The 23540-nt window shown below is 59.8% G+C and overlaps 1 protein-coding gene across 1 annotated transcript; it reads left to right on the forward strand.

Moving 5' to 3' along the window:
• The first annotated feature begins 12340 nt into the window (after nucleotides 1-12340).
• Nucleotides 12341-19761, forward strand: RAB9B (RAB9B, member RAS oncogene family). Its single transcript, XM_067304141.1, has 4 exons — nucleotides 12341-12414; nucleotides 14999-15069; nucleotides 15241-15361; nucleotides 16277-19761. Exon 4 carries the CDS (start codon nucleotides 16322-16324, stop codon nucleotides 16925-16927), a length of 606 nt encoding a protein of 201 aa, XP_067160242.1. The 5' UTR covers nucleotides 12341-12414; nucleotides 14999-15069; nucleotides 15241-15361; nucleotides 16277-16321; the 3' UTR covers nucleotides 16928-19761.
• The last annotated feature ends 3779 nt before the right edge of the window (nucleotides 19762-23540 follow it).

A 23540-nucleotide genomic window follows, 5' to 3' on the forward strand; every position in this document is an offset into this window, starting at 1 on the left:
TGGCCTCTGTTCATAAATGCTTCCAAAACTCTACAAAGGTGATGCGCATCTTCTGAGTTGGGTCCCTTGTAAGGTAGATCATAGAATAGTATAGTTTGGAAGGAACCTTGGGAGGGTTTGACCTTCTTAAAGCAGGGCTGACTTTGAGGTTTAACTTTGCTGTGCTCCCTTTGCATGGAAGAAAATGCTTGGGACCAAGCTATTTTCCTAGGGTCCAGTGACTCTTGTCTCTATCTGATTTCCTGGACTTAATTCTGTTAGAGGTGGCAGTGCAATTTTTCTTGTACTGTTCTACTATGTATCTGAGCTGATCGGTTCAAATAATGTCCAGGTAGGGGAAAACATGAATAGTTTAGCAAGTTTGAATGAAATGTTGCTAAGTATCATGTACAAGGCTAATGATTTGAAGCAGCAGGATTATGCACTGAGAAATGCTTGTTTTAACTAAACCATGATCCTTTTGTATTGCATGTTGTAAATCTCAAATATAAATGAGGTCAAGGGGATGAGATGGTATCTCTAGAGAAAGGTCTTTTGCCTTACAGTAGACTCTGGCTTAGGTTCAACCCTTGTTTGGGGAAACGGGGCCATGGGCTTAGTGGGACCTCTGCTTGGGACCACCACTGTCATTTTTATGTTAAAACATACTTCAGAACTGTACCAAGAATACCTGAATTGTGCATTTTTCCCCACAAACAGCTGGAAAGTGGGGGGGCAAGGGTTGATGTGGGTCTTGCCAAGGTGGTGTAGCAGACTCAATCAGCCTTGGAGATGAAACAGGGAGAACATAAGAGCTTTACAGCCAAAGATTTTTTTATGAAGGTGACTGCTACTACTGTTTTCTTTTAGTAAACAACTAAAACCTTTTCTTGGTGCTGACGAGAGGAGAGCACTTGAAATCCTGTATGATAGCAATGCGGTTGCTTAAAAGCGTGGCTGATGCACAGGGTATGAGAACTATTTCTAGGAGGTAAAGCTTTCCTGCACCGAGAGCCTCCTTCAGAAGGGTTGGACTGACACTTTTACCAGAAGTTTATTGCTTAAATTAAAACATACTTATTCTCCAATTACTGCTTAACCAGTTTGGAGGAAATTTGCTACTGTCTGCCTAGAAGTGGCCCTTGTGCTGCTGAAATGGGTGCGATTGCCTTTAACGCACGCATGTAGTGGGATTAGAGCACTCTCCTCCTTCATGATTCTAGTATCAAAAGCTGTAGTAACTGCAGCATAGGCGAGACCCAACCCAGCAAGCTGGCTTGGGGCAAGGAGAGGGCCGAGATCCCTCGCTGCCCTCCAGCTCGGGGCAGGCTCTGGGGATGCAGGAGTCCGTTGTGGTGGGAGCTGGTGTGTTAAGCTAAGCAAGCGTAGCTCCCGCAGCCTTGGCTGCCCTGCAAAGCGCTCGCTGTGCTAAGGCGAGATGCTCCTTGTAGCAAAGATGCTTCTCCAGCCTCTCCCGGGTTTGGAGCCTGAGCATCTCTGGAGGCTGTGGGGCGCGTGAGGACAGCTCTGGAGGTGAATCGCGTGGTGCCTTCTCAGGCGTTCTTCACAACTGCTGAGGAAAGGCGGTAGAAAGCAAAACATTGACTTCTGCAGTAGAAAATCCCCCATGGGTGGTGCCCTATGCCCTTGTAGCTGACGGCGAGGGGAGGATGGAGCTGTGGCGTTTGCCGTGCTGGGGCACACCGGGAACGCCCTGGCTGGTGCGTGTTGCTGGCTGCAGGTGTGTAGCTGCTGGCAAAAGCAGAGGTTGGTGCTGGTGGTCTCCTGTCCATCAGATAGCTGCACCATAAAAGCAGCAGCAGAAGGAACATATCAGCCACGGTTCAGGCCTGCGTCTTAGCCCGTCTCTCCTGCCTGGGGAGTTTGAGCTAACGCACGGGGTGGGAATACATAAGCCGCTGCAAAACTGTTTGTGCTCTCGGAGCCAGACTCCGACCTTGCAGGTGGCAGGACTTGTCTGCTGTGTTTGGTGGAGCGAGATGAGATACGTCTCCGACTCCTCTCCCCAGCGGCGCCTCTCCTGCAGCTTGTTCCTGTTCCCACTAGCACGAAGAAGGGCTTTTCACCTCCTGGGCTCGGTGCCTCCGCGCTCTAGAGAAACCGATGGCTTGGCTTTGCAGCTCCTGGGTAACGGGAAAGCACGAAGGGTTAATAAAAAGCCCTTCTCAAAACTGCTTCCTCGGCGAGATAAAGGAGAAGCGAAATCCATGGGAGGAACGAGCCCCTGCCCCAGCGTAACACCAACAACAGCTCACAACAGCTCATGTGCTCCAATTGCTGCCTTCCGGAGGCGGCCAGTGCGGTCCCAGGTGGAAAAGAGGATCATGGCAGGAGGCCAGGGTTCAAAACGAGCAGGAAAAGCGAAGTGTGGCCCCGAAACTGAAAATGGTTGCTCAAGGCGGGGGACGGGCTCCGTTAACCTCCGGGTGCTCGGGACCCGGCTGGCCACAGCGGCGCCATCGGCATCACAGCAGGCTGGCGGACACTTCTCCAAACCCTCCTGCCCCCTTTTCCCTGCGGAGGTGACCGGAGCCTCCCTGGAAGCGGCCGTCAGCGAGGCTGCGCCTGAGCCGTCGCCGCTGTGGGAGACGTAAAACCGCTCTAAGATGGCTGGCAGCCCTCCTTTCCGATTCCGCATCGGCACTGCTTTCGCTTTCCCCTTCAGCCGGTGCCGTTATAAATCATTGAAAGCAGAAACACCGAAAACGCACGGGAAAGGAACGGGTCCTGCAGTTACGGGGGGCTTTGCAAATTCGTCCCCGGAAAACGCTCCGGCTGGGCCGCGCTCTGCGGGAATCAGGCCCTAAAAGCGTCCCGGAAAGCCTTGCCCGCTCCGAACGTGCCTGTCGGGCTCTGGCGGGGTGCAAACCCCCCCCGCTCCGGGGAGGGCCGCGGGGGGCCGGGGACCCCAGGGGAAATAAAGGCAATTTGGGGTGCGCCAAGGGGCAGCCGGCCGTTCCCCCGTCGCGGAGCGGCAGCCCCGTGAGCCCTCGCTGCTCCCGAGGCCATCCTCCGCCCACAGCGCCGTGCCGGCTCCCTCCGCCAGGCCCATGGCACCGCACTACCGGCACGGACAGCCACCATGGCCTGCCATCACCACCTGCCACCATGGCCTGCCAACATTGCTGGCCACCACCACCTGCCAACATCACCTGCCATCACCACTAGCCACCACTGCCAGCCATAATGGCCTGCCACCACGACAGGCCACCACTGCCTGCCACCACGGCTGGTCACCATGACTGGCTACCACCACCAGCCACCACTGCTTGCCACCATGACTGGCCACCACAGCCTGCCACCATGGCCTGCCATCATGGCCTGCACCACGGCCTGCACCGTGGCCTGCCCCCGTGTCCGGGCCAGGCAGTGAGGGTCCGGCCACCCCCGGCATGTAGGTGCCACTTGGCTGCCCCTTGCTCAGCGCCCGTGGCCCTGCTGGGTTGCCCAGCTGCATCCTGCTCGCTCGCTCAGCCGTGCTGGGCCATGCCGGGCCGCGGGGCTGCCACGCTCACGCTCGCCCCCATGTGCTTCCCCACGTGCCCCAGCCCCGCCGACGGGCGCCAGGCAGGGCCTTCAGGCTGCCCCGGCCCCGCAGGGCTCCCCCTCTGCCCCGGGGTGAGTGGCCCCTGCGCCGTGGGGCATGCAGGCACGAGGGCTCGCGGGGCCGCGCTGCGAGGGTGTGTGCAAGGTGTGTGTGTGCGTGCAAGGGCGTGTGCTTGTGCGCCGGGCTGTGCGGGGCGGGAGTGTGCTTGTGTGTGCAGACCGGGGGTGCAAAGAGGTGTGTGCAAAGCTCTGTGTGTGTGTGTGTGTGTGCACACAGGGTGTGGTGTGCAAAGCTGTGTGTGTCTGCGTGCACAGAGTGTGCGCCGTGCTGGGTGTGTGTGTGTGTGTGTGTGTGTGCGCGCGCAGAGGGGTGTAGGCACGGAGGGGGGGGGGCTGTGCAGGCTGTGTCGATGGGTGCCCATAAGGGGTGTGTAGGCACCACCCACGGCTGTGTACACACGCATATCCACGGCTGTGTACACACACACGGCTGTGTACACACACACACACACACCCATGGCTGAGTACACACACTCACACACACACACTCACACACACACACTCGCGCGCGCCGCGCGGCCCCCGAGCGCCGCCGCGGGGCACCTCGGGAGCGGTAGTTCCTGGAGGGGCGGCGCGGGCGCGGCAGCCGGGGCTAGAACTACAGCTCCCAGCAGGCTCAGCGGGCAGCCAATGGGAGCGCGCGGGCTGGGCGGCGGCCGGGGTATATAAGGCGCCGCCCCACGCGGCGCGCTCCAGACTCACCTGGACGAGCGGCGGCAGCAGCGGCGGCGGCGGCGGCGGAGCGGGGCGCAGCGCAGCGGCACCGAGGTGCGGCCCCGGGGCGCGGCGGGGCTGCCCCGGGCCCGGGGGCTGCGTGCGCGGCGGGGGGGCCGCGTGCACCGAGGGGGCCACGGCTGGTGCAAGGAGGGGGCTCCCGGTTGTGCCCGCGGGGCGCGGCCTGGGGGGGGAGTGCGTGCATGCATGCGTGCATGTATGCGTGCATGCCTACATGCACCGGGAGGGTGCATGCATGCAGCGGGGGGCGCGGAAGGGGGGGGGTGCCCGCCCCACCGAGGAGCGGGGCCGGGGGGGGGGGCTCAGCGCGGTGCCCAGGGCGGCGGCGCGCCCCGCCCTGCGCTATTGTCCGCGGTGCGGGGGGGGGCGCCTTTGTCTGCGCCGCCACCGCCCCCCCCTAATCCAGCACCCCCCCCCCCCCCTCGACCGCCCTGGTGCCCGCAGGCAAGATGTGCGACAAGCCGGACCTCTCGGAGGTGGAGAAATTCGACAAGAAGAAGCTGAAGAAAACCAACACGGAGGAGAAGAACACGCTCCCCTCCAAGGAGAGTGAGTACGGCGGCGAGGGCAGCGTCGCTCCGCAGCCTCCCGGGGCTCGGTGCCCGCGGAGCCACCGTGCCCCAAATGCAGCCCCCGGGGCCGGGCCGGGCAGGCGGGAGCAGGGCATGGAGCTGGCCGGGGCCAGCGTCCCGGCGAGCCCCTCCCTGGGCTCCCGGAGCGGCCATTCCCTGTGGGAGCCATGGAGTGGGCGTCTCATGTGCTGACCTCACTGCCGAGGAATCCGGTGGAGAGAGGCAGTTTTGCTCAGTTTTTTCCTCTGGGTCTGGAGTCCTGGAGAGGCAGGGCTGGGGTCTGCGGAGACCTCGGATGCCTGGGGGGGGGGTTCTGCCACCCCCCACAGCAGTGGGAACCTCCTGGTGTGCAGAGCAGCTGCCCCAAGCTTGTGCTGGGGCTTGACTTCCCTGAGGAAAGCAGAAGGTGGATGCCCATCTTGCTGTTGCCCATGCCTGTGTCCCCTGTTGCCCTCTGACTGGTTATCTACATGCTTAGGGCCAAACTGAAACTGGGTGCCAAAGCCTGCAATTGCTCTGCAGGCTTCCCCAATGGGCGTTTCTCTGAAAAACCCAGAGATTAATGGAGCTGTCTCTTCTCTTTCAGCCATTGAGCAGGAGAAGGAGTGTGTGAAGTCTTCCTAGAGTGAGATGGCCTGGCAGGAAGAGCCAACACTTAATTTTTTTGCTTTGAATTAAATCATCTGTTTTTTTAAATTTTACATCATGTATGTGTATAGAAAACAGCTGCATCTAACCCACTGTCCCACCTTGCTGGCAGCTTCTGCAGGTGGAGGGGGACAAAGTGTGGTCCCCTCCGAATCCTTGATCACCTGACCTGACCAAGCCTCATCCTTGCTGCCCAGCCAGCTCCTGTTTTCAGCATTGATCTTGCTCAGGTGCAGTGGGGAGATGAGCAAGGGCTGTGGAGCTCCTGGGGATGGACCCCTCTGGCATGGGGGAGCAGGGATCCTTTCTGATCTGGCCTGTGGCCTGGGTCTGTCTTGCATACTCTTCACTGATGGTGTTCTGTAGCCTCACTCACAATTTGTCTTCCTTGGGGGAAAAAAAAATGAGAAGTTTATTATAAAATAAAAAAAAAATCTAATGACCTACCTAAGGCTTGTGGCTTCTTCCCTGGTGAAGGTGCAGGCTTGCAGCCTGGCTTGCCCAGTGGGGTGGGAAGGTCTCTTGGTGCTGTGGGGCCTTGGTGTTGCTCAGAGGGCCACAGGATGGTTCCCAGCTTGTGTGGGGCTTGGCTCTGGTGGCCTGGTGTCAGCACTGGTATGCTGGGGGGCTTTTGTGGAGGCCAGGCTGGGGGCTCCTGCGCTGGTGCAGGAGGGTCTGGATTGGGCTCAGGTCCTGGGAGGAAGGATGCGGCACCCCCTCACACCTTCCTGCAGTGGGATGCCCTGGCCCAAGGCTGAGGCTGCTGCCTGCCCCAGCAGCCCCCTCCCCATGGCACTTAGGGCACCCTTGAGGAGAAGCCATCCCTCCTGCCCTGTGCTTGGTGTCCAGCTCGCCTGGAGGGTGCTGCTTGGCTGTGCCTGCTGCTTTAAAGAGCAGAGCAGTGTCTTCTGCCTAAAACATCCCTTGGGGGCCTGGGCTGGCTTCGCCTGCACGCCTGGATGTGCTGGGAGCGTGGCTGCTGGCCCAGCTACTGCTGGTGCTCCTGGCATGGCCTTCCTTCAACTTGAGCCAGCCTCAGCCCTTGGCTGGGGGAGGCTTTTCCAGGCTTGCAGGGATGGGTTTACAGACGTGACCCTTTGGGTGCCTTCTGTGCTGTCTGAAGTGCCACCTTGCAGGAGCGGGGATCCCTGTGTCCTGGGGCAAGGCTTTGGCACAGCAAGGGGGGAGCAGGGCTGCTGGTGACCCCCCGTGTCTGTGTGCCGAGGCCTCCTGGTGCTGCCAGGGTTTCCTTGCCTCCGCGTGGCCTCCAGGGCCACCGAGCGAGGTGGAGACAGATTCGCCAACCGGCAAATTTGGCCAGTGTCCCCGGACAGCCTGGTCGGCTGGAGCGGAGCGTGGAGCTGCTGTACCCGCCTGGCGCCGGCTGCTCCCAGGGCGAGGGGGCGAACGCCGAGGGTGCCTGGCTGCAGCTGCGTTTACCCTTTAAAAAGCAGAATCGAAAGCGCTGAAGGCTGCCGTTCGCTGTGGCTTTGCCGGCGGCTTGTCGCGGCCTTGGTGCCTGCCTTGGCCGGAGGCCGCGGCTTTGCCGTGCCCCCCTCCTGGCAGCCGCTCCCATTCGCTGCGCTCCCGGTATTTGGGAGAGACGAGGGCTGCGGTAGCCGAGCGGATGGCCAGGGAGCTGCTAACGGCACTGTCCTGGCCCCGCGTGCCCGGCAGCGAGGGCGGCGAGAGCCCCGTCCCAATCCGGCGCCCAGGGCGTCCCTCTTGCCAGCAGAGGATTACCGGAGCGGGGGAAAACTGCCGCTGCAAAGCCGTTTGCTGCAACGTTTTCCCTCTCGCCCAGGCCCGGACCTTCCCTCTCTGGTGCCTGGCGGAGACATCCGTGCATGTCCCGAACCGGGGCGGCGACGGAGGCAGGAGGCGGTGAGTCACCGCAGGGGGAACTTGCAGCCCGGATCGCCGGTGACCTGCGGTTTTCCCCCATCTTCTCCGACTGCAGGCACAAACGTGCCCGGTTAGGGTGTGGGTTTATCACCAGAGCAAACGCGATAAGGGCGAGCCGAGGCTGCCAGCTGCCCCGGCGGGGCCCTCGGCGCCCCGTGCCGCTGCAGCGAGTGCGTGCGTGCTCAGCGCCGGGCCCGACGGCGAGGCCGCGCCGCGCGGAAAAGCCCCTCGCGTCGGCTGCCGGCATGCGTTCAGGTGCGCATGCGGACGCGTCGCTGCAAAAGAGGGAAACGGCGGCGGAATGAAGGGCAGGGAAGGATCTCCGGTTTCGCGGTCCCCAGGCGTTTGCAGCGGTCACGGCTCGCTCCAAAAGCCAGCCGGAGCGGCTCGTCTCCCACCCCCCGCTGCACGCTGGACATTCCCCAGGGATGTGGAAACGGGCTGGAAAGCGCTGCAGCAAATTCCTCCGCCGGGGCGCGAGGAACGCGTGCCGGCACTGGCAGCTCCAGCATTGCGCCGGGTTGGGAGCAGCTGCCGGCCGAGGGGGGCCCGGTGTTTTCGGGAGCAGCTGCCTCACACAGGAGACATTGTCCCCTGCCTTCCCCTGCCCCGCGGCTTTGTGGCGAGGGATTAGGGCATGAAAAGCGGTTTTGTTGCTTCGCTCCCTGCTCGCAGCCTCGCGCCGGGATTTGCTCCTCCGCGGCCGGCAGCTGCGGCGCGGCGCCCCGAGGAGCCGGGAGGGCTGGCGCCGCTCCGGAGGCGCGCTGGGCCCCCTGCGCCCGGTGCTGCCTGCCTGGCGGGGGCACTTTGGGGAAAGGCGCTGGGACGCGTGGGGCAAAGGGCTGCCGAGGCCTCTCCGTGCTGCGGCACGGGCGGCTTTCCCGGCCAGCCTTGCCAGCCCCGACGGCCCTTTGCCAGTTCCCCTGGAATCACCTTTTGCACCAAGCCGAGCGAAAAGCGGAGCCAAATATCGGCGATGTGATTAGAGATAGGAAAATAACAGGGGCCGGGCAGCGCCCCAGGTGTCGGGGCAGGCAGAGGACAGGATTTAGGACCGATCCTGGAGCCTGGACGCTGGCTCCGAGGCTCTGGCCTGGCTCCGCATCGCCGCGTGCTGTGCCGAAACAGCCTTCGCGGCGCAGGAGGAAGCCGAGCAGCGAGTCAGCTCCTGCCCACCGCCTCCACGTCTTTCCAGGAATGGGAGAGACGTGTTGTAACAGGTGCCCCGTGCTGTGCCCTCCAAAAGCCGAACCCGTGCTCCCACCGCAGCCCCGGGGGAACGACGGCTGGTGCCTCCCCGCTCTGCGCCCGGATCCGGCCTGTGTTTCCCGCTTCCCTGCAGCTCTGCTCCCGGCTCGGCTGCCCTGCGGAGCACGGGCACGGTGCAGCGGAAGGGCCTGCCAGTCAACGTCGACAGCGCGGGAGCCAGCGGGGAGCTGGGAACCGGAGCAAGACGCGGTGGGGACGGCGCTGGCGGAGGTTCGCGCGGCAGAAGTGCAGCCAGCTGGACGCTGCTTCGCCCCCAAACGGCAGCGGCGGTGCCCGCGCCCGGCTGGCAGCGAGGCCGGCGCCGGGGCCAGGGCGGGTTCGGGTGTTACCCAGGTGTTTGACTTGGGTGTTAACTTGGCTGTTGGACTCGAGTGTTGCTCAGTGCCGGTGTCGGTGCGATAATGGGTATTATAGTATAGTATAATATTATATATATAAAATATATAATATTATATATAGTATAACGCGGTAATGCCCCGGGCTGTGCGCTGCAGGTCTGGGATCAGCCAGTGGGTGAGCGCCGAGGTCAAAGCAGTGGCGGACCCCGTCTCCCCCCGTCGCTGTGCGGGCGAGCGCAGGATGGGTGCCTGGGTGCTGTGCACGCTGGGACTCAGCCGCCCCGGCCCCATCCCATCCCATCAGCAGCCCGGGGGTCTACAGAGGATGAGTTGGGGATGGGAGCAAGAGCCCAGCCCTGCGGCGCCCCAGGGCTCGGGAGCATGGGGAGGTGCCCAGGGCACAGTCCCCCACGGGGACCTCTTCTCCCAGCCGCTGGCCTGAGCCCCCACCCTGGGGTGCTGCATCCCGGATGGCCGTTTGGGGAGCGCTGAGCTGCTGGGGCAGTGGCAAGGGCAGTGGTGGGAGCGCAGTGGGTGGCAGCGATGCCCAGCGGTGGGGATGCCCGGCAATCGGGATGCCCAGTAACAGGAATGCCCAGCAGCGGGGATGCCCGGCAGCAGCATGTGCTCCTGCTGCGGGCGCAGGGCCCCGGGGTGGCAGTGTCGGAGCTGGGACCAGGCAGCACTTGCAGCGTCCTGCCTCGGGGCAGGGGCTCGGCAGCGGGGGCACACTGATCTCCCCGGCGCCGCTCCCGCACCTCTCCCAGCTCAGCAGGGAGGGATTGCGAGGGCTCCCCGCACCCACCGCCGCTCCAGGCTTTGCAGAACGGCTCCGGCGCCGGGGAGGCGGTGCCGGGCTCCCCACGTTGCGCTGGCGAGGCGAGCCCCCAGCAAAGCGGAGCTTTCGCGGCACCCCAGGGCTTGGCAGCACGTCCTGGGGTGGGGGATGAGGAAGGGTGTTGTGAGAGCTCGGAGACGCCGTGCGGTGGAGCTGCGGGTCGGGCGCGGGGCCGGCAGAGGCAGCTGCAGACCCGGGTGCGGGGCTGGGAACAAAGGCAGCAGCCCAAGGCGCAGCTGCAGCGAGGGACGTGTGATGAGTTCATCGGGGCGTGAGCTGGCAGTGCTTTGCGTGGCCGCAGGCTGCCGGCGAGGGTGAAAGCTGTATCAGGGCTCCCTACCTCGGCTCGTACCGGAAGCGATGGGTCGTGCCTGGATGGGCTCATCCCTCCTGCACCCCTGAGCCCTGGGGCTCCGTTCCCAGCCGCCGTGGGAAGCACAAGCCCTGCGTGCTGCTCTCCGTCCCCTGCGAGCCCGCTCCTCCCTCCCTCGCCCCTCTCCCCCAGCCAGCATCAAGCAGCACCTCGCATTTTCCCCCCTCTTAACATATATGTTTTCCCCCGGGATGCCAAGCAGGCTGTCGTGCAGTTCCAGCACAGAAACCGAGCCCTGTGCACAGCCGCCGAGAGCAAAACCTGCCCGGCAGCTTCCCTGCCCAGGCTCCGCTCGCTGGTTAATGTTTAGCTGCTGCCGCTGCCCCGCAGCTCAGCCCGGGGACGCCGCAGGCCCCAGCTGCCTGCCGGGCCCTGCTCCGGCGCCTCCGGCACAACCTCGGGGCGCATCCCCAGCACGTCGGACCCGGCAGCGGCTATTTGCCCTCGTCTGAAAGCTGTTTGTTTTACCTGAAATTTAAAACGCATGCGGATTGAAGCTTGGCATCGGAAAGAGACCCAAAGCTGGGCCGGCAGCGCTGGAAGCATCGCGGCCCTTTGCAGGATTGCGCCCCGAGGCCGGGTCTCGCTCCGGAGAAGCTTCGTCCCCCCCGGCCTCAGTGTTCCTGCACACTGAATTAGATTGCTAATAAATAAGTCATGAGGAATAATGGGATTGAACGACTCCGAGGCCGGCGCGGGCCAGGGACCCGGGGGAGGCGTGTGAGCGCTGCTCTGGCGCCGGCGTGGGTCCCCCAAACGCAGCACCCCCTCATCCCGCGGAGGTGCGCCCAGGGGTGCAGAGATGCAGCGAAACGGGTGCTCTGCTCCCCCCGGTGCCGGCAGCTGCCAAGCCTTTGACTCCCTGGTGCCCGACGGGGATATTCTGGGTCCTTTCAGCCCAGCTCTCAGTCACGCATCTGCTCACGGAAAGGTTGTTTAGGGTATTACTGCTTTATTTCTGCAACAGTAGCTCCCGGAGCAGCACCTGGGCTCCAGCACAGCGAGCGGCAGAGCTCCTTTCTGCGGAAAAGCGGGAAGGACGAGCCCGGAGCCGGCCCAAATGTCATCGTGAATAATTGGGAAAAAAAATAATTTGGAAAACCGTCCTTTGCATTTCCGCGGCATGTTCCCCCCGTCACCCTCCCCGCGTGGCACCCCGGGGCGGCGGAGGTGCCAGGAACGGGGGCCACAGCGCCGCAGTGAGGTCGGGAAGACGCTCTCCTCCGCGTCCGCCTGGGGTGGTGTTTTGTACGGGACTTTGCCGGACACCAGCTGAACCCAGTTAAAGGGTTTTTTGCAACTAGCCCCTCGTGCGCTGTGAAGGCTCGTTGAGCACCGCGAGCGGCCCGTGCGGATGCTGGAGAAGGCACCGCCAGGGCTGATGTCCCCTCGGAGGCACCGGCGAGTCACCCCGGGCGCGCTCAGCGTCTCACCCGCCGCTGGGTGGTGGCTTTCTCGTGTCCCACCTGGCGAAGTGGCAAAACCCCCTCGTGTGGGCTCCTCACACGGTGAGGGCGAGGAGGGCTACCGTGAGGAGGGCAACCACGAGGGCGAGGGCCACCGATGGTGAGGGGCCACTGGGAGGGCAAGGAGGGCCACCAGGAGGGCGAGGAGGGCAACCGTGAGGAGGGCCACCATGAGGGTGAGGGCCACCACGAGGGGGGGGAGGGCCACCACAAGAAGGGCCTCCACAAGGGCGAGGAGGGCAATGGCAACACCTCGCCTGGGACACTGTGGGGACACGATAGTGACAGCGAGGGGACAGGAAGGGACATTTGGGTGACAGGGAGGGGAAAGAAGAAGAACAGGAGGGGACAGCAGCAGGCGGCGGGGTGACAGCAGGGTAAGAGCTGGGGACAAACTGGGACAGGAGGGTGACAGGAGAGGGCGATATGGGGCCGCGGAAGGGCGGGAGGGTCCGGTATAATCCGGCTCGGTCCGGTCCGGGCGGGTCCGGCAGGGGCGGGGCGCGCCGCATGGGCGGGGCTGGCTCTGGCCCCGCCCCGCGGGCGTTGCGCGCGGCCGCCGGGCGGGGGGGGAACGCGCACGCGCGCGGCGCATGCGCGGGGCGGGGCCGGCACCTGCCCCCCGGCGGGTCAGGTGGGCGCGGAGCGGCGGCGCTGAGGGGAGGTAAGGGCGGGCCGCCGCCGCCGCCATTTCCCGGGCCCGCCGCCGCTGCCCCTCTCCGCCGTGGGCTCCCCCCGGGCTCTCTCTCCTCAGCCCCCTTCCCGCTCGGGAGCCTGGCCCTGTGGGGCCCGGGTCTCACGGCGCGTTTGAGGGGTCCCCCCCATCCCCATTCCCCCCCCGGGCAGCCCTGCGGGGCTGTGAGGAGCCCCCCCCATCCCCGTTTCCCCCCTCCCGGACATCCCTGAGGGGTCGTGGGGTGCCCCCCCATCCCCATTCCCCCCTGGGCATCCCTGCGGGGCTGTGAGGAGCCCCCCCCCATCCCCGTTTCCCCCCTCCCGGACATCCGTGAGGGGCCGTGGGGTGCCCCTCATCCCCATTTCCCCCCTGGGCATCCGTGAGGGGCCGTGGGGAGCCTCCCCCCCTGGGCAGCCCTGCGGGGCCGTGGGGTGCCCCCCATCCCCATTTCCCCTTGGGCAGCCCTGCGGGGCCGTGGGGTGCCCCCCCATCCCCGTTCCCCTGGGCAGCCCTGCGGGGCCGTGGGGTGCCCCCCCCATCCCCATTTCCCCTTGGGCAGCCCTGCGGGGCTGTGGGGTGCCCCCCCATCCCCGTTCCCCTGGGCAGCCCTGCGGGGCTGTGGGGTGCCCCCCCCATCCCCATTTGCCCCCGGGCAGTCCTGCAGGGCCGTGGGGTGCCCCCCCATCCCCATTCCCCTGGGCATCCCTGAGGGGCTGTGGGGTGCCCCCCATCCCCATTTGCCCCCGGGCAGTCCTGCAGGGCCGTGGGGTGCCCCCCCATCCCTGTTCCCCCTAAGCAGCCCTCTGGGGCTGTGGGGAGTCTCCTCACACTCCTCCCCAGCACCCTCTCTTGCAGGGTGTCTCAGTCCTCCTTGGCCCCGTTCCCCCTTCCTTTCCCCCCTGCCACGTCCCGGGGCCCTGTCCCCCCTGCTCTGCTCCGCCGCTGGGGTGTGGGGCTGTCGGGCACCGCTCGGCCTGGCGCTGCGTGGGGGTCTGGCTCTCCTTGCGGGAGCTGGTCCCGCCGGCGGCTGGCAGTGCGTGCGGGGCTTGGCGAGTGCCTGGCAGCCCCGGCAGGGTCCCGGGGAAGCTCTCGCCTCCTCTCAAGCAGGCAGCTGAGGCCCTGCATACAACTCCCCGACACCCGTACGTGCCCCCTTCTGTTTTTATCTACAAACAGGTGCCGTATCCTGCACCAAGGATGCGCTCGTTTGCCTGTTTTATGTTTTGCTGGAAGCTGAGGTTGTCCTTATAAATAGCTTGTAAAGGGCTAATGATGCTGCACAGGCTACAGACACTGGCACCGCTGTAGGTGTGGTGCGTGGCTGTGTGCCTGTCGGTGTCGTGGCTGTGTCACGGCTGTCAGTAGTCTGCTGACCTGCCAGGCTTGGGGTAGTCTGTAATAACCCATTAGTCATTTTTAAAGCATCTGTGACTCTTAGTCACTTCTTATCTGCTGTAAACCTTTTCTAAATGGAAGCCTCCTGTCGGGGCTGATGGCTTATTTCAGGAAGGACTTTGGCACGGGCAAAGGGGAGACAGGGCAAGGACCCTGGTTAGCAAGGGTTTGGAATAGGGAGAGCAGGGGGCTTGAACAGCTCGCCTGCGCAGGGGAGAGTTTTCCAAAATCATCAGCCCAGAGGGAGCTGTGCTGCAATTCCTGTTTGTCTCTTGGGACATTTGTCATTTTGTTCTTTGCCTTAGAGCCGCTTGGTTGCACAGATGCTTCTAAAATGTCCCCAGACCCATCAAGTCAGCTCAGCTGTGCGACAAGGCTTTGACTTGGGGTATTTTTGTGCTGGGGAAGTGAAATTGGTGCTCCTTTACTTAGTTTCTGTGCTGCCCACAGAGTTAAACAGAAGTTACTGATTTTAGCTTTGTGGCAGGCGCTGGCTGAAAGAGCTCTCAGCAGGAGGAAACAAAGCAGAGCAGGGCCCAGTGGGGTTAATGCAAAAAGTGTTTTTTTGCCCTGGAAGGAATCAGAGTGCCGATCCCAACAGAGGCAAGTGCTTATGTTTCTGTCAGAGGCTGGTCTGGTGGTGTCATCACGAAGCAGCACCACATGTCCACACCCCTCCTAGGAATGTTGCTAGCAGGTGTAAGCAAGCAAAATCCCTTCGTCTTTCATACCAGGCTCGCGCCAGCTGGCTCATTCTTCTGGTTAGCAGATTTAGGTACATGTTCAACCCTCAGATCAGATTCCAGAGTGTGTGGGTAGGCAGGCCAAGCAGTTCAAAGCAATCAGCTTCCTAGAATATTGACTTCCTCAGGACTGGGATGAGAAACAGGTTACACAGCCTGTGCCTTCATGCCAGAGCGCCTTCAATTTATTCTTCTGTTATTCAGGTTTAGCATCCATGATGCACTGGCTCTGCCCTGGTCAGAAATGAGATGTGTTACACTTTACTTAAGGCAAGAGAAACCGTGTCCTCAGCACCTTGTTCTTGGCTGTTTTACTCCCGTTATCAGTAATGCACATTCAGCTTGTTCTTCCACCCTGGCTCAATGTTACAAATTCAAAGGCAGCGCACTGAGCCCAGCTCTGGCAACCTCACTGACTGACGTTTGTTTTTTAGTGACTGTTATGCTGGAGGAAGGTGTTCCCTGGACGGTTTTGGAGACAGAAGTGCTGTTTTTGCTAGAGCAGGTACAGTACAGACAGCAGCAAAACAGGTCTCTCATTCCATGTAAGACCTTTACCCTGACTTGCAGAACACCCCTGGGAGGGAGCAGACTAGTCTGCACTTGGCCTTTCATTTGTGGCTGCTGACTAAGGAACCTGGGGTTCTTGCAAAGTGAACTTGCAACTGTTTCCTAGCAAACTGGACTGCAAAAAGCATTGCCGAAAAGAGCAGCAGAGAAGCTGCCTCTGAGCCTGGGAAACCCCTTCAGAGCTATAGAGATCGCACACAGGAAACAAGCACGGCTCCGCTTGTAAGGTGAGTCAGCATTTTGGGGTGATTAAAAATGCTTTGCTGGATGACTTACGTTGTTATTAGGCCTGTGCATCTTTTACATCCTTGCAGCATAGCAAGTCAGACAGAACAAATGAAATAGCTAGTAAGTGTATGACGAAAAAGAAGGCCTGGTGATGGAGATCCCCAGTGATATTTTGCTGTTTCTGAGGACATAGGCAAGGTAGGATTTTTAACTAGTGATGATATGTTTGTAAAAACTAGATAAGCTTTCAGAAATACAAAACCTTCTCTTAGATACGTATCAATTATATCACACTTAACTAAACTCTCAACAGTTGTTCTCAGCTTGCGCTTAGTTTGGAGACCTGCTGCTTCCATTTCAGACCTGATGGAAGACTTGTGTGCCTGAAAGCTTGCCTAATTCCTAGCTCTACTGGTTGCTCTAATAAGAGAAATTGCCTCCTATTTACAAAACTTGTTGAGAAACAGGGATGGCAATACCTTGTTCTATTCAAGGTCTTTCCTGTTCATCCCTAGCAAAATCCGAAAGTTGGAGTTTTGCTCTACATTCCCCAAAATAATGTGAAGATAGGATAATAGTAGAAAGATCCTGTTAATACTTTGCTTGGAATCCAGAGCAGACTTCCAGTTATTTCCTAAAACTCCAGGGAGTACCACTGTAACTTTGAGGAGCACAAAACTCGCATTCTTTGTTCCAGCTTGCTCCACAGTCTCAGTGTTGTGCTGCTTAATTTCTGAAGGGGAAAAGAACAACCGAGGGAGATTTCAGGGACTCAGTGTTTTTTCCTTCAGCTGTAATAAGTGCCTGTGGGGACAAGGTCAGTCTGTCAGCAGAGGAGCCAGGAGCTCTAGGTACTGAGCTGCGTGACTCTCTGCAGAATCCGTGATTCAAATAGCTATTTTGTACTGTTTCAGAACACTGTAGCTTGCCGTGGTCCTGTGCCCCTCCGTCCTGCTGCAATGAGTGGGAAGTCCTTGCTATTGAAGGTCATTCTTCTTGGGGATGGTGGAGTTGGGAAAAGTTCCCTCATGAACCGTTATGTCACCAACAAGTTTGACTCTCAGGCTTTCCACACGATCGGTGTGGAGTTCTTAAACCGGGACCTGGAGGTGGATGGACGTTTTGTGACCCTCCAGATTTGGGACACTGCAGGGCAGGAGAGATTCAAGAGCTTGCGAACCCCCTTTTACAGGGGGGCAGACTGCTGCCTGCTGACCTTTAGCGTGGACGACCGACAAAGCTTCGAGAACCTCAGTAACTGGCAGAAGGAGTTTGTCTATTATGCCGATGTGAAGGACCCTGAACACTTCCCGTTTGTAGTTCTGGGCAACAAGATAGACAAACTTGAAAGACAAGTGAGCACAGAGGAGGCCCAGACCTGGTGCATGGAAAATGGGAACTATCCCTACCTGGAGACTAGCGCCAAGGATGACACCAATGTGGCAGTGGCCTTTGAGGAAGCTGTGCGACAGGTGCTGGCAGTAGAAGAACAGCTAGAGCACTGTATGCTGGGCCATACCGTTGACCTGCATTCCAGCTCCAAATCTGGCTCTTCCTGTTGTTAAGAGTAGCTGCCACTTGGGGAAGTTCCCTTGAACCAGCGGCTGGAGAGGAATAAGCACGAGCGGCTCAGGGCACTCTGAGGAGGGCGACCACGAGGACAATAGGTGGATAGCTCACCGAGGAGCTGCAGCCTTTCCATCTGAATTCTAGCTGGAGTTTCCAGGCACAGGGGATATAGCTACCGGAGGGAGCTGTCGAACAAAGAACACGTGAATGTAGTCCTGCTTCCATCTCTGCCCGTTTTTAGCAGGTTTAAAGGACTGGGTTGAGCTGAAGAGAGTGAATCTCGTCCTTACCAAGAACTGCCTGCAGAACAAAGCTGAGAGAGCTCGAGACGCTCCTGAAGTATTCTAGTCCTGAACTGAAAAATAGTAGACCCGCTAAACTCATGACCTTACTGCCAAAGGAAAGTCTGCTCAGCATACTGAACAAAACCTGCTGGGGAGACCTTAGCCCACGTGACTGTGAGAATGCTAAACCCTAGAGCGACTGAGATGTGTGTATCTGTTGCTTTGGATAAGTGCATCCTGTCCTGAGACTGAACTGTGTTGAGAGTTGTTAGTACTATGATTTGAAACAGCATATGAAGGAGTAGGAACTGTGCTTGAATGCTGCAGCATCGGTTCTTTGTGACTGCCTGTTTCTGGTCTGTTTTTCCCTACCTCTAACTTTGTCTTGTTATGGGTGTTATTTTGTGGAGAGACTGGCTGCTTCCTGTTTAATATATGTTTCCTTAGCTCTTCTGGAGGCTCAACATCAGATATTGTTTCTCACCGCCTGGATAGCCCTGGATGGAAGGTACCTGTGTGGACACCCTGCTGGTCATGTCAGAGGGTTTAGAGTTTTTCAGGAGCTCAGTAGATTTGGAGCATGAACCCTGACCGGCTGGCTGGTTTCTGTCACAAGTGATTGCTGTGCCCAGAGGATGAGCTCTAGCAGGCCGGGTGGAAGGTGGGTGGGATGTCTCCTGCGCGTGCAGGTGGCTGGGGGAGTCGTGCATGGTCAGCTGTTAAAGCCGCTCATTCTGTGCGTGGGGCTGGCGACCGCTGTGCTTCGTTAGTTGACGGACGGATCAGTGTCTTCAGTCACTTGAACTTGGATGTTTCATTCTGGATGCGGCACATAGAAATGTTCGCCTTTGCCGGGACAGTGCTGCTGAGCGCAGCAGCTGTGCTGGCTCCTCCTGCCGACAGGGGAGTCCAGTGCATCTTATCTGTAGCTCATCTGACAGACTTTACTGGTAGAGAGGATCCACGCAGTTAATTGGCCTTTGTTAATGGCTGTCTTTTTTCTGTCTGACGGGGAGAGATCTGGACTGATTCCACCTTTGTTCAAGGTTGCTGAAAAACGGTATATGAGGGGCAGGAAACCTTCAAGAAAGGACCCCCGGCTTTGCTAATCCCAGCTCCTGCCCCTGCTAGGTTTCAGTCCCAAGCTGTCTGTGTGCAGCAAAGAGGTCAGTGCTTGCCGGCTGCTGGTTTTTCCATTATAACCTCATGTCCTGCAACTCCCCGTGCATATGTTTGCCCAAGACTCTGCTCTGATGACCTTGCCCATGAGCACATAGGAACCTGCCGGGGGAGAGCTCCCCTGAGCGTGTATCAGCTAGCTGCGGAGTGCAGTTCCCCCTGTGATAGCTACTGGGTGGCACGTCGTGCAGCTCAAATAGAGCAGCCGCGTTTACGCTGTGCTTTAGAGCAAAGCAGTCTCTGCCTTCACATCGCCTGGTGGCAGCTAATCCCACCACCTGGCAGCTTCCGAGTTTGCAGGTATGTCCTCCGTGGGCACTCAGGGTGATCCTGCCCTTTTCTCCGGGGCAGCCACATGGGGAAGGGACTGAAGCTTTACTGCAAAGTACACGTTGGAGGGATCTGATTTCTAAACAGGGCTGAACACCCACAGTGTCCGCAGGGTGGGCAGGGAGCGCTTGCAGCCTCTGGAGAATCGGGTCCCTTGAAGTGTGAGAGAAGGCTCTGCCCCCACAGGTGCAACAGATTTTTACAAGGTTGTAAAATTATTGTTTATTTAATAATCTCTGACCTCTACAGGCCTCTGTAGATTTTTCTTCAGTTTAACACCGCTTGATGTTTCCTTCAAGATCCTAAACACTGTGACCTGTGGTCCTGGTTAACAACTCCGAAAATGTACATTCCACTTGAGCTGATTTGTGCAGGTCTCCAGCGGGGCTGGATGCGTTCAGGCCCTCGTTCGCAGGCTGTGTTTTTAAGGGTATCCCCTCCTGCTAGAGTGGGTGTTGGGTGAGTTCCCTCCGGGTGAAACCGTGCTGCTCTCCCAGCCTTGTTCTCCCGTGACCTGCGTGAGGACTGGCGCCTCCTGTGAGAGAGGGCAGGGGCTGAGCAAGCTGTGAGGCAGGAGGGACGCGTGCAGCGTGCTCTCTGCAGGACCTCGGGTGCGTGTCGATGCTCATAGCTGACGCTTGAGAACCTCCCAGCGCACGCGCTGTGCAGGCAGTACGTATGCCCTGGAGGGTGTTGCACGGTACCTTGTCTTTATTTCCAGCCAACATTGGATAGTTGATGTTATTTTTTAAAACTATTTTATTAGCCCCGTGTATTTTTAAAATGCTTTAGAAAGAGTATAGTGTTTTGTATTACATTTAAATTGTTTAATTTATTTTAAACTGTTACACGCACAATTTCCAAAGGAGCCTGGATCTTGAACTCTTTCTTCGTTGCAAAGTTCAATGCCAACAGCCATCCCCTCTTCGTGTCTACTCGTGCTGCTGCAGTCGTTGCTACTGTTACAGAACTGGAATTGTAAAACTGAGATTCTACCTTTATTTAAGCAAATAAAAACATGGATGTATTCAAATGAATTCAGGAAGTGGCTTCTGGTTTTCCTCTCAAAGTTTAAGCCAGCTCCTGTTTTCCTGAGGGATGTGGAGCTGCGTTGGTTATACCAACTGGCAGAGAAAAGTCACCAAGGGATCAAAGCATTTCGTTTTAAACAAAACGGTTGGTTATTTCTGGATGTATCTAGCTAGAACAGCAGTTGAAGAAATATAACTCATTTGCAAGCTGAATCCAGTGACCGGATTTGTCTATTCAAGCGTATATGAGAAAACACTTTCATAACAAACATTTCACATTGCTTCCCTCTGTCACTGCAATTTATTTTTTAGCCTGGGCTCGCAGCAACAGACCGTGCTCTCCTTTGATTTCTTCCTGTGATCTTGGAATCAGTCCCTCAGTCTCCAGGGGGTTGTAGTCAGAGATCATTTCCATAGGTTGCTGAGAAAGAAATCAGCATATGGGGACTGTTTTCTTCCGCTGTCCTACCAGTGGCCATGTAAGCATTCATCTTTTGCAGATGGTCACCTATTTTTGGAGGCTTTCTCTGTATTTGCAGAGTCCTAGCCTGCTGTTTGCCTTGGCAGAACCTTTGGCTTATTTTTCTCTTGCGTCCGCTTGCCTGTGGGTTCCTGCCCGTGCTAGCAGAGGTGGTGACGTGGGGCTTCAAGTCCTTGGAAATGCTGCTTTTTAAATGTGCTGCTGGGGTATCTGAGGGCCTCCAGCATCTAATTTCAGCCATTTCAAAATACAGTTGAAAACAGAGGGCCAAAGCTACCTGGTGGGAGATGCTCCCAGCCCTGGAGAAGTTGCGGGGTTGAGCAGGGCTGGGCCTGGGGTCAGCGAGGATCTGATCTCAGGCCATCGTAACCTCTGACTCCAGCGATTTGAGACATTTGTGAGCAAAGGGGGGCAGAGGCAGGCATGGTGGTGAGGCTAAACCCTCGCTTCCCATTTGGCCGCTGCAAGGAGTAGCAGAGGGCTCAGTGGTTTTTGACGTGAGGAGTCAGGGAGAGGATGAGTCCCCAGAGGGCAAAAGAGTGTCTCTAAAGGAGAGCGCGTGCTGCTTCTGCGTGGAACAGAGGCTGTAAATATCCCTGGATGCTTGCAAAGGTGTAGCAGTGGCGGGAGGTCTCCCGGTCCCTCTCTTCTGCAGCCCTGTTCCTGGTGGGCATGGCTCGGCCCTCGCTATTCATTGCTATTAACGTTGATGCTGCCAGTTGGTCTTAAACCCTGATTAAGATCTGAGGATTTTGCTGCTCGGGGCAGCAGTAAGGCCGAAGAGCTGCTCAGCGGGCTGAGGAAACTGCAATCTTCTCTAGAACCGTTAGCCAAATAGCCCCGCATGGCTGCAGGCGCCATGGGATTGCTGTGCACCGAGTGCCGGGTCAGCTCACGCGGCCTGCGTTTCCTGAGCGCAGCTCTTCCGCTTTTTTTTCGGAGCTACCTGAAGGCTGGCTCCTCTCAGCAGGACACCCGTAAGAAAGTGCACACGCTCTCCAGGGACTGCGTCTTCATGCATGCGTCCAAGGAGGAGGGAAAAGATGTGAAGAGTCTGAAACCGTCCTTTTGGAAGCCTCTGTGAACCCCGCTCCAGGCTGCAGATCTTATTCGGAGTTTCCTCGCAGCCCTGGCACCAGTGGCACTGGCACGTTCTGCTCCGGGGTAAGGAGCGCTCGCGACTCTGCTGAGGAGGATGCAGCGGTAGCCGATGCCAGCTCTGACAGCGGTTGCCCAAAGGTCTCAGGTGAGTCAGAGTCACTTCACTGGTGCCTGGGACAATCAGTGAAATTAGGGAAATGCTGGTTTACCTGGTCCAAAGCAATCGGAGATGGGCAGCGCAGCTAACCCTGGGGGCGCCAGGGCTTGCAGGAGGGGGCCGGGATTTTGCAAGGCCGGCGGAGCAGCTGTCTTCCGGTGGCTTCAAGAGGTCCCTCAGGGGCTAGCGCACGTGGCCACGTGCAAACACAAGGCTCCGGTCTCCGTGGGCTGCCAAGCGCGGCACCTGCTCATGCTGCTGTCGGTCCTTCCGGTGAGGCCCCGCCATTCCCTCTCCCCTCCTCGTCCCTGGGCATCGTGCTAACGGATCCAAACCACGTGCAGGAACGGAGAGAAACCAGCGGGGTGCCCGAGAGGCAGGTGGGACCTTCCGGCAGGCCAGATGGATCTGCCCCCCGTAACACCGGGCCTTGGCCCCGGCAGGCAGGGCTGCTCGCCAGCTCCAGCCTTTATACTGCTCTCCAGTTGCATCCCTTTTCCCGTCCTAACCGAAGCCAGGGCTCCAGGGAGCCGGGGCTGAGCTGTGCTCTCGCAGCGATGGCGAGGCAGGGGGCTTTTCCTGTCCCTGCGGGTTCGGAGGACTTGGCTGTGCGTTTAGGGGCTTACGCAGGAGCTCTCAGATGGGATTTGGAATAAAAGCGCCCGAGAATTTAGGGCGGCCTTTATTTTTCTGCTGCCTCGAATGGACTGAGCCCAGCTCGGACGAAGGCACTGGAGGGAGACGGTGGTTATTTTTTCCGTGGGTGCGGAGGTCTCCCGGGGCCTTTCGCGCCCTGCTCCCTGGGGAGGCTCTGGACCGTGCCGCTTTCACCCGGAGAAGCACTGACCGTGCACCGGCACCAAGAACCGACTCCAGGTGTGGGGGGAGCCCCAGGGGTGAGGAGCCGGAGGAGGGTGCTAGCGGCGGGGATTTGGGGCTCAGGGCCAGAGGCCTGTGGTGCTTGACCCCCCTTCTACCCCCGCGCTGCTGCTCGGTGCTGCTTTTCCTGCCCCCTCCGGCAGCGCCAGCTCCGGGCCGGCACCGTGCTGCGGCCGGCGGCCACAAGGAGGAGATGGAAGACTGGAAATGAGGAACCTGCTCCCTCCCCGAGAGCGGAGGCGAAAAGGAGCATCAGGCCTGGTGGCGCTTTGCCCTTGGAGGCAGCCGCTGTAGCGACCTGGGCACCGTCCCCGTGGCCTGCTCGCCCTCCCCGGGCCGTGGGGGTATCGGCGTCCTCGCCGGGCTGCGATCCCCTTCCTTCTTCTTTCCCTGCACAGGAGAAGGTGAAAGGATTTCCATCGGTTTTCCGTCTTCGCTGTCCCACGGCAGGCGGCTTGCTTGCCCGGCGTACCTTGCCAGCGGCGGCGTGGGAACCCATCCCCGAGGGCTCAGGCTTGGGATGGGGTTCCGAGCTCGGAAGTGGCCAGCAAGGGATCCCACGGGAGTCTGCTCTTCCAGGGCTGCTCCGGGACCCCCTGCTCTGCCCCAGCCCCGTTCCAGCCGCGAGAGCTGGAGGAGGCGTTGGGCCGCGGTCGGCTTCCCGCCTTGGAGACCCCGCGATGGAGCTTCCTTGGAGCTTCCCGCCTTGGAGCCCCGGCGATGGGAGCAGTTTGCAGAGCTGCACCTTGGGGCAGGGCAGGTTTTACCCCTTGTCTTTCCTGGGCCGATTCCTGCGGGACGCCGGGTGCTTGGGGGGGAAGGGGCCGTGACCACAGGTCCCGCATCCCCGGGTGGGAAAGCAGCCGGGAGCCCTGGCCGCGCCGGCTGCCTCCGTCCCCGGCCCTCGCCGCCGCCGGGGGGGCACCGGCCCCCGGCAGGCAGAAGAGACGGCGTTTTGTTCCCCGCGGCGGCGCACACAGGGCCCCTTTCAGCGCGGCGGGAGGAGGCCGATGGCAGCTGGCGGCGCGGGGAACAAAGCGCCCCGTTGATGCCGCAGCGCAGCGCTGCCCCGGCCGGGCCACGGGGTGGGAGGGAGCGGGATCGGGGCCGGAGGCCCACGCAGGAGCAGCAGTGGGATCCGCTGCAAATTGGAGCAGTGCCGGGCTC

Source organism: Apteryx mantelli, chromosome 13 (genome assembly GCF_036417845.1).
Source record: "Apteryx mantelli isolate bAptMan1 chromosome 13, bAptMan1.hap1, whole genome shotgun sequence".
NCBI classification, from domain to species: domain Eukaryota; kingdom Metazoa; phylum Chordata; class Aves; order Apterygiformes; family Apterygidae; genus Apteryx; species Apteryx mantelli.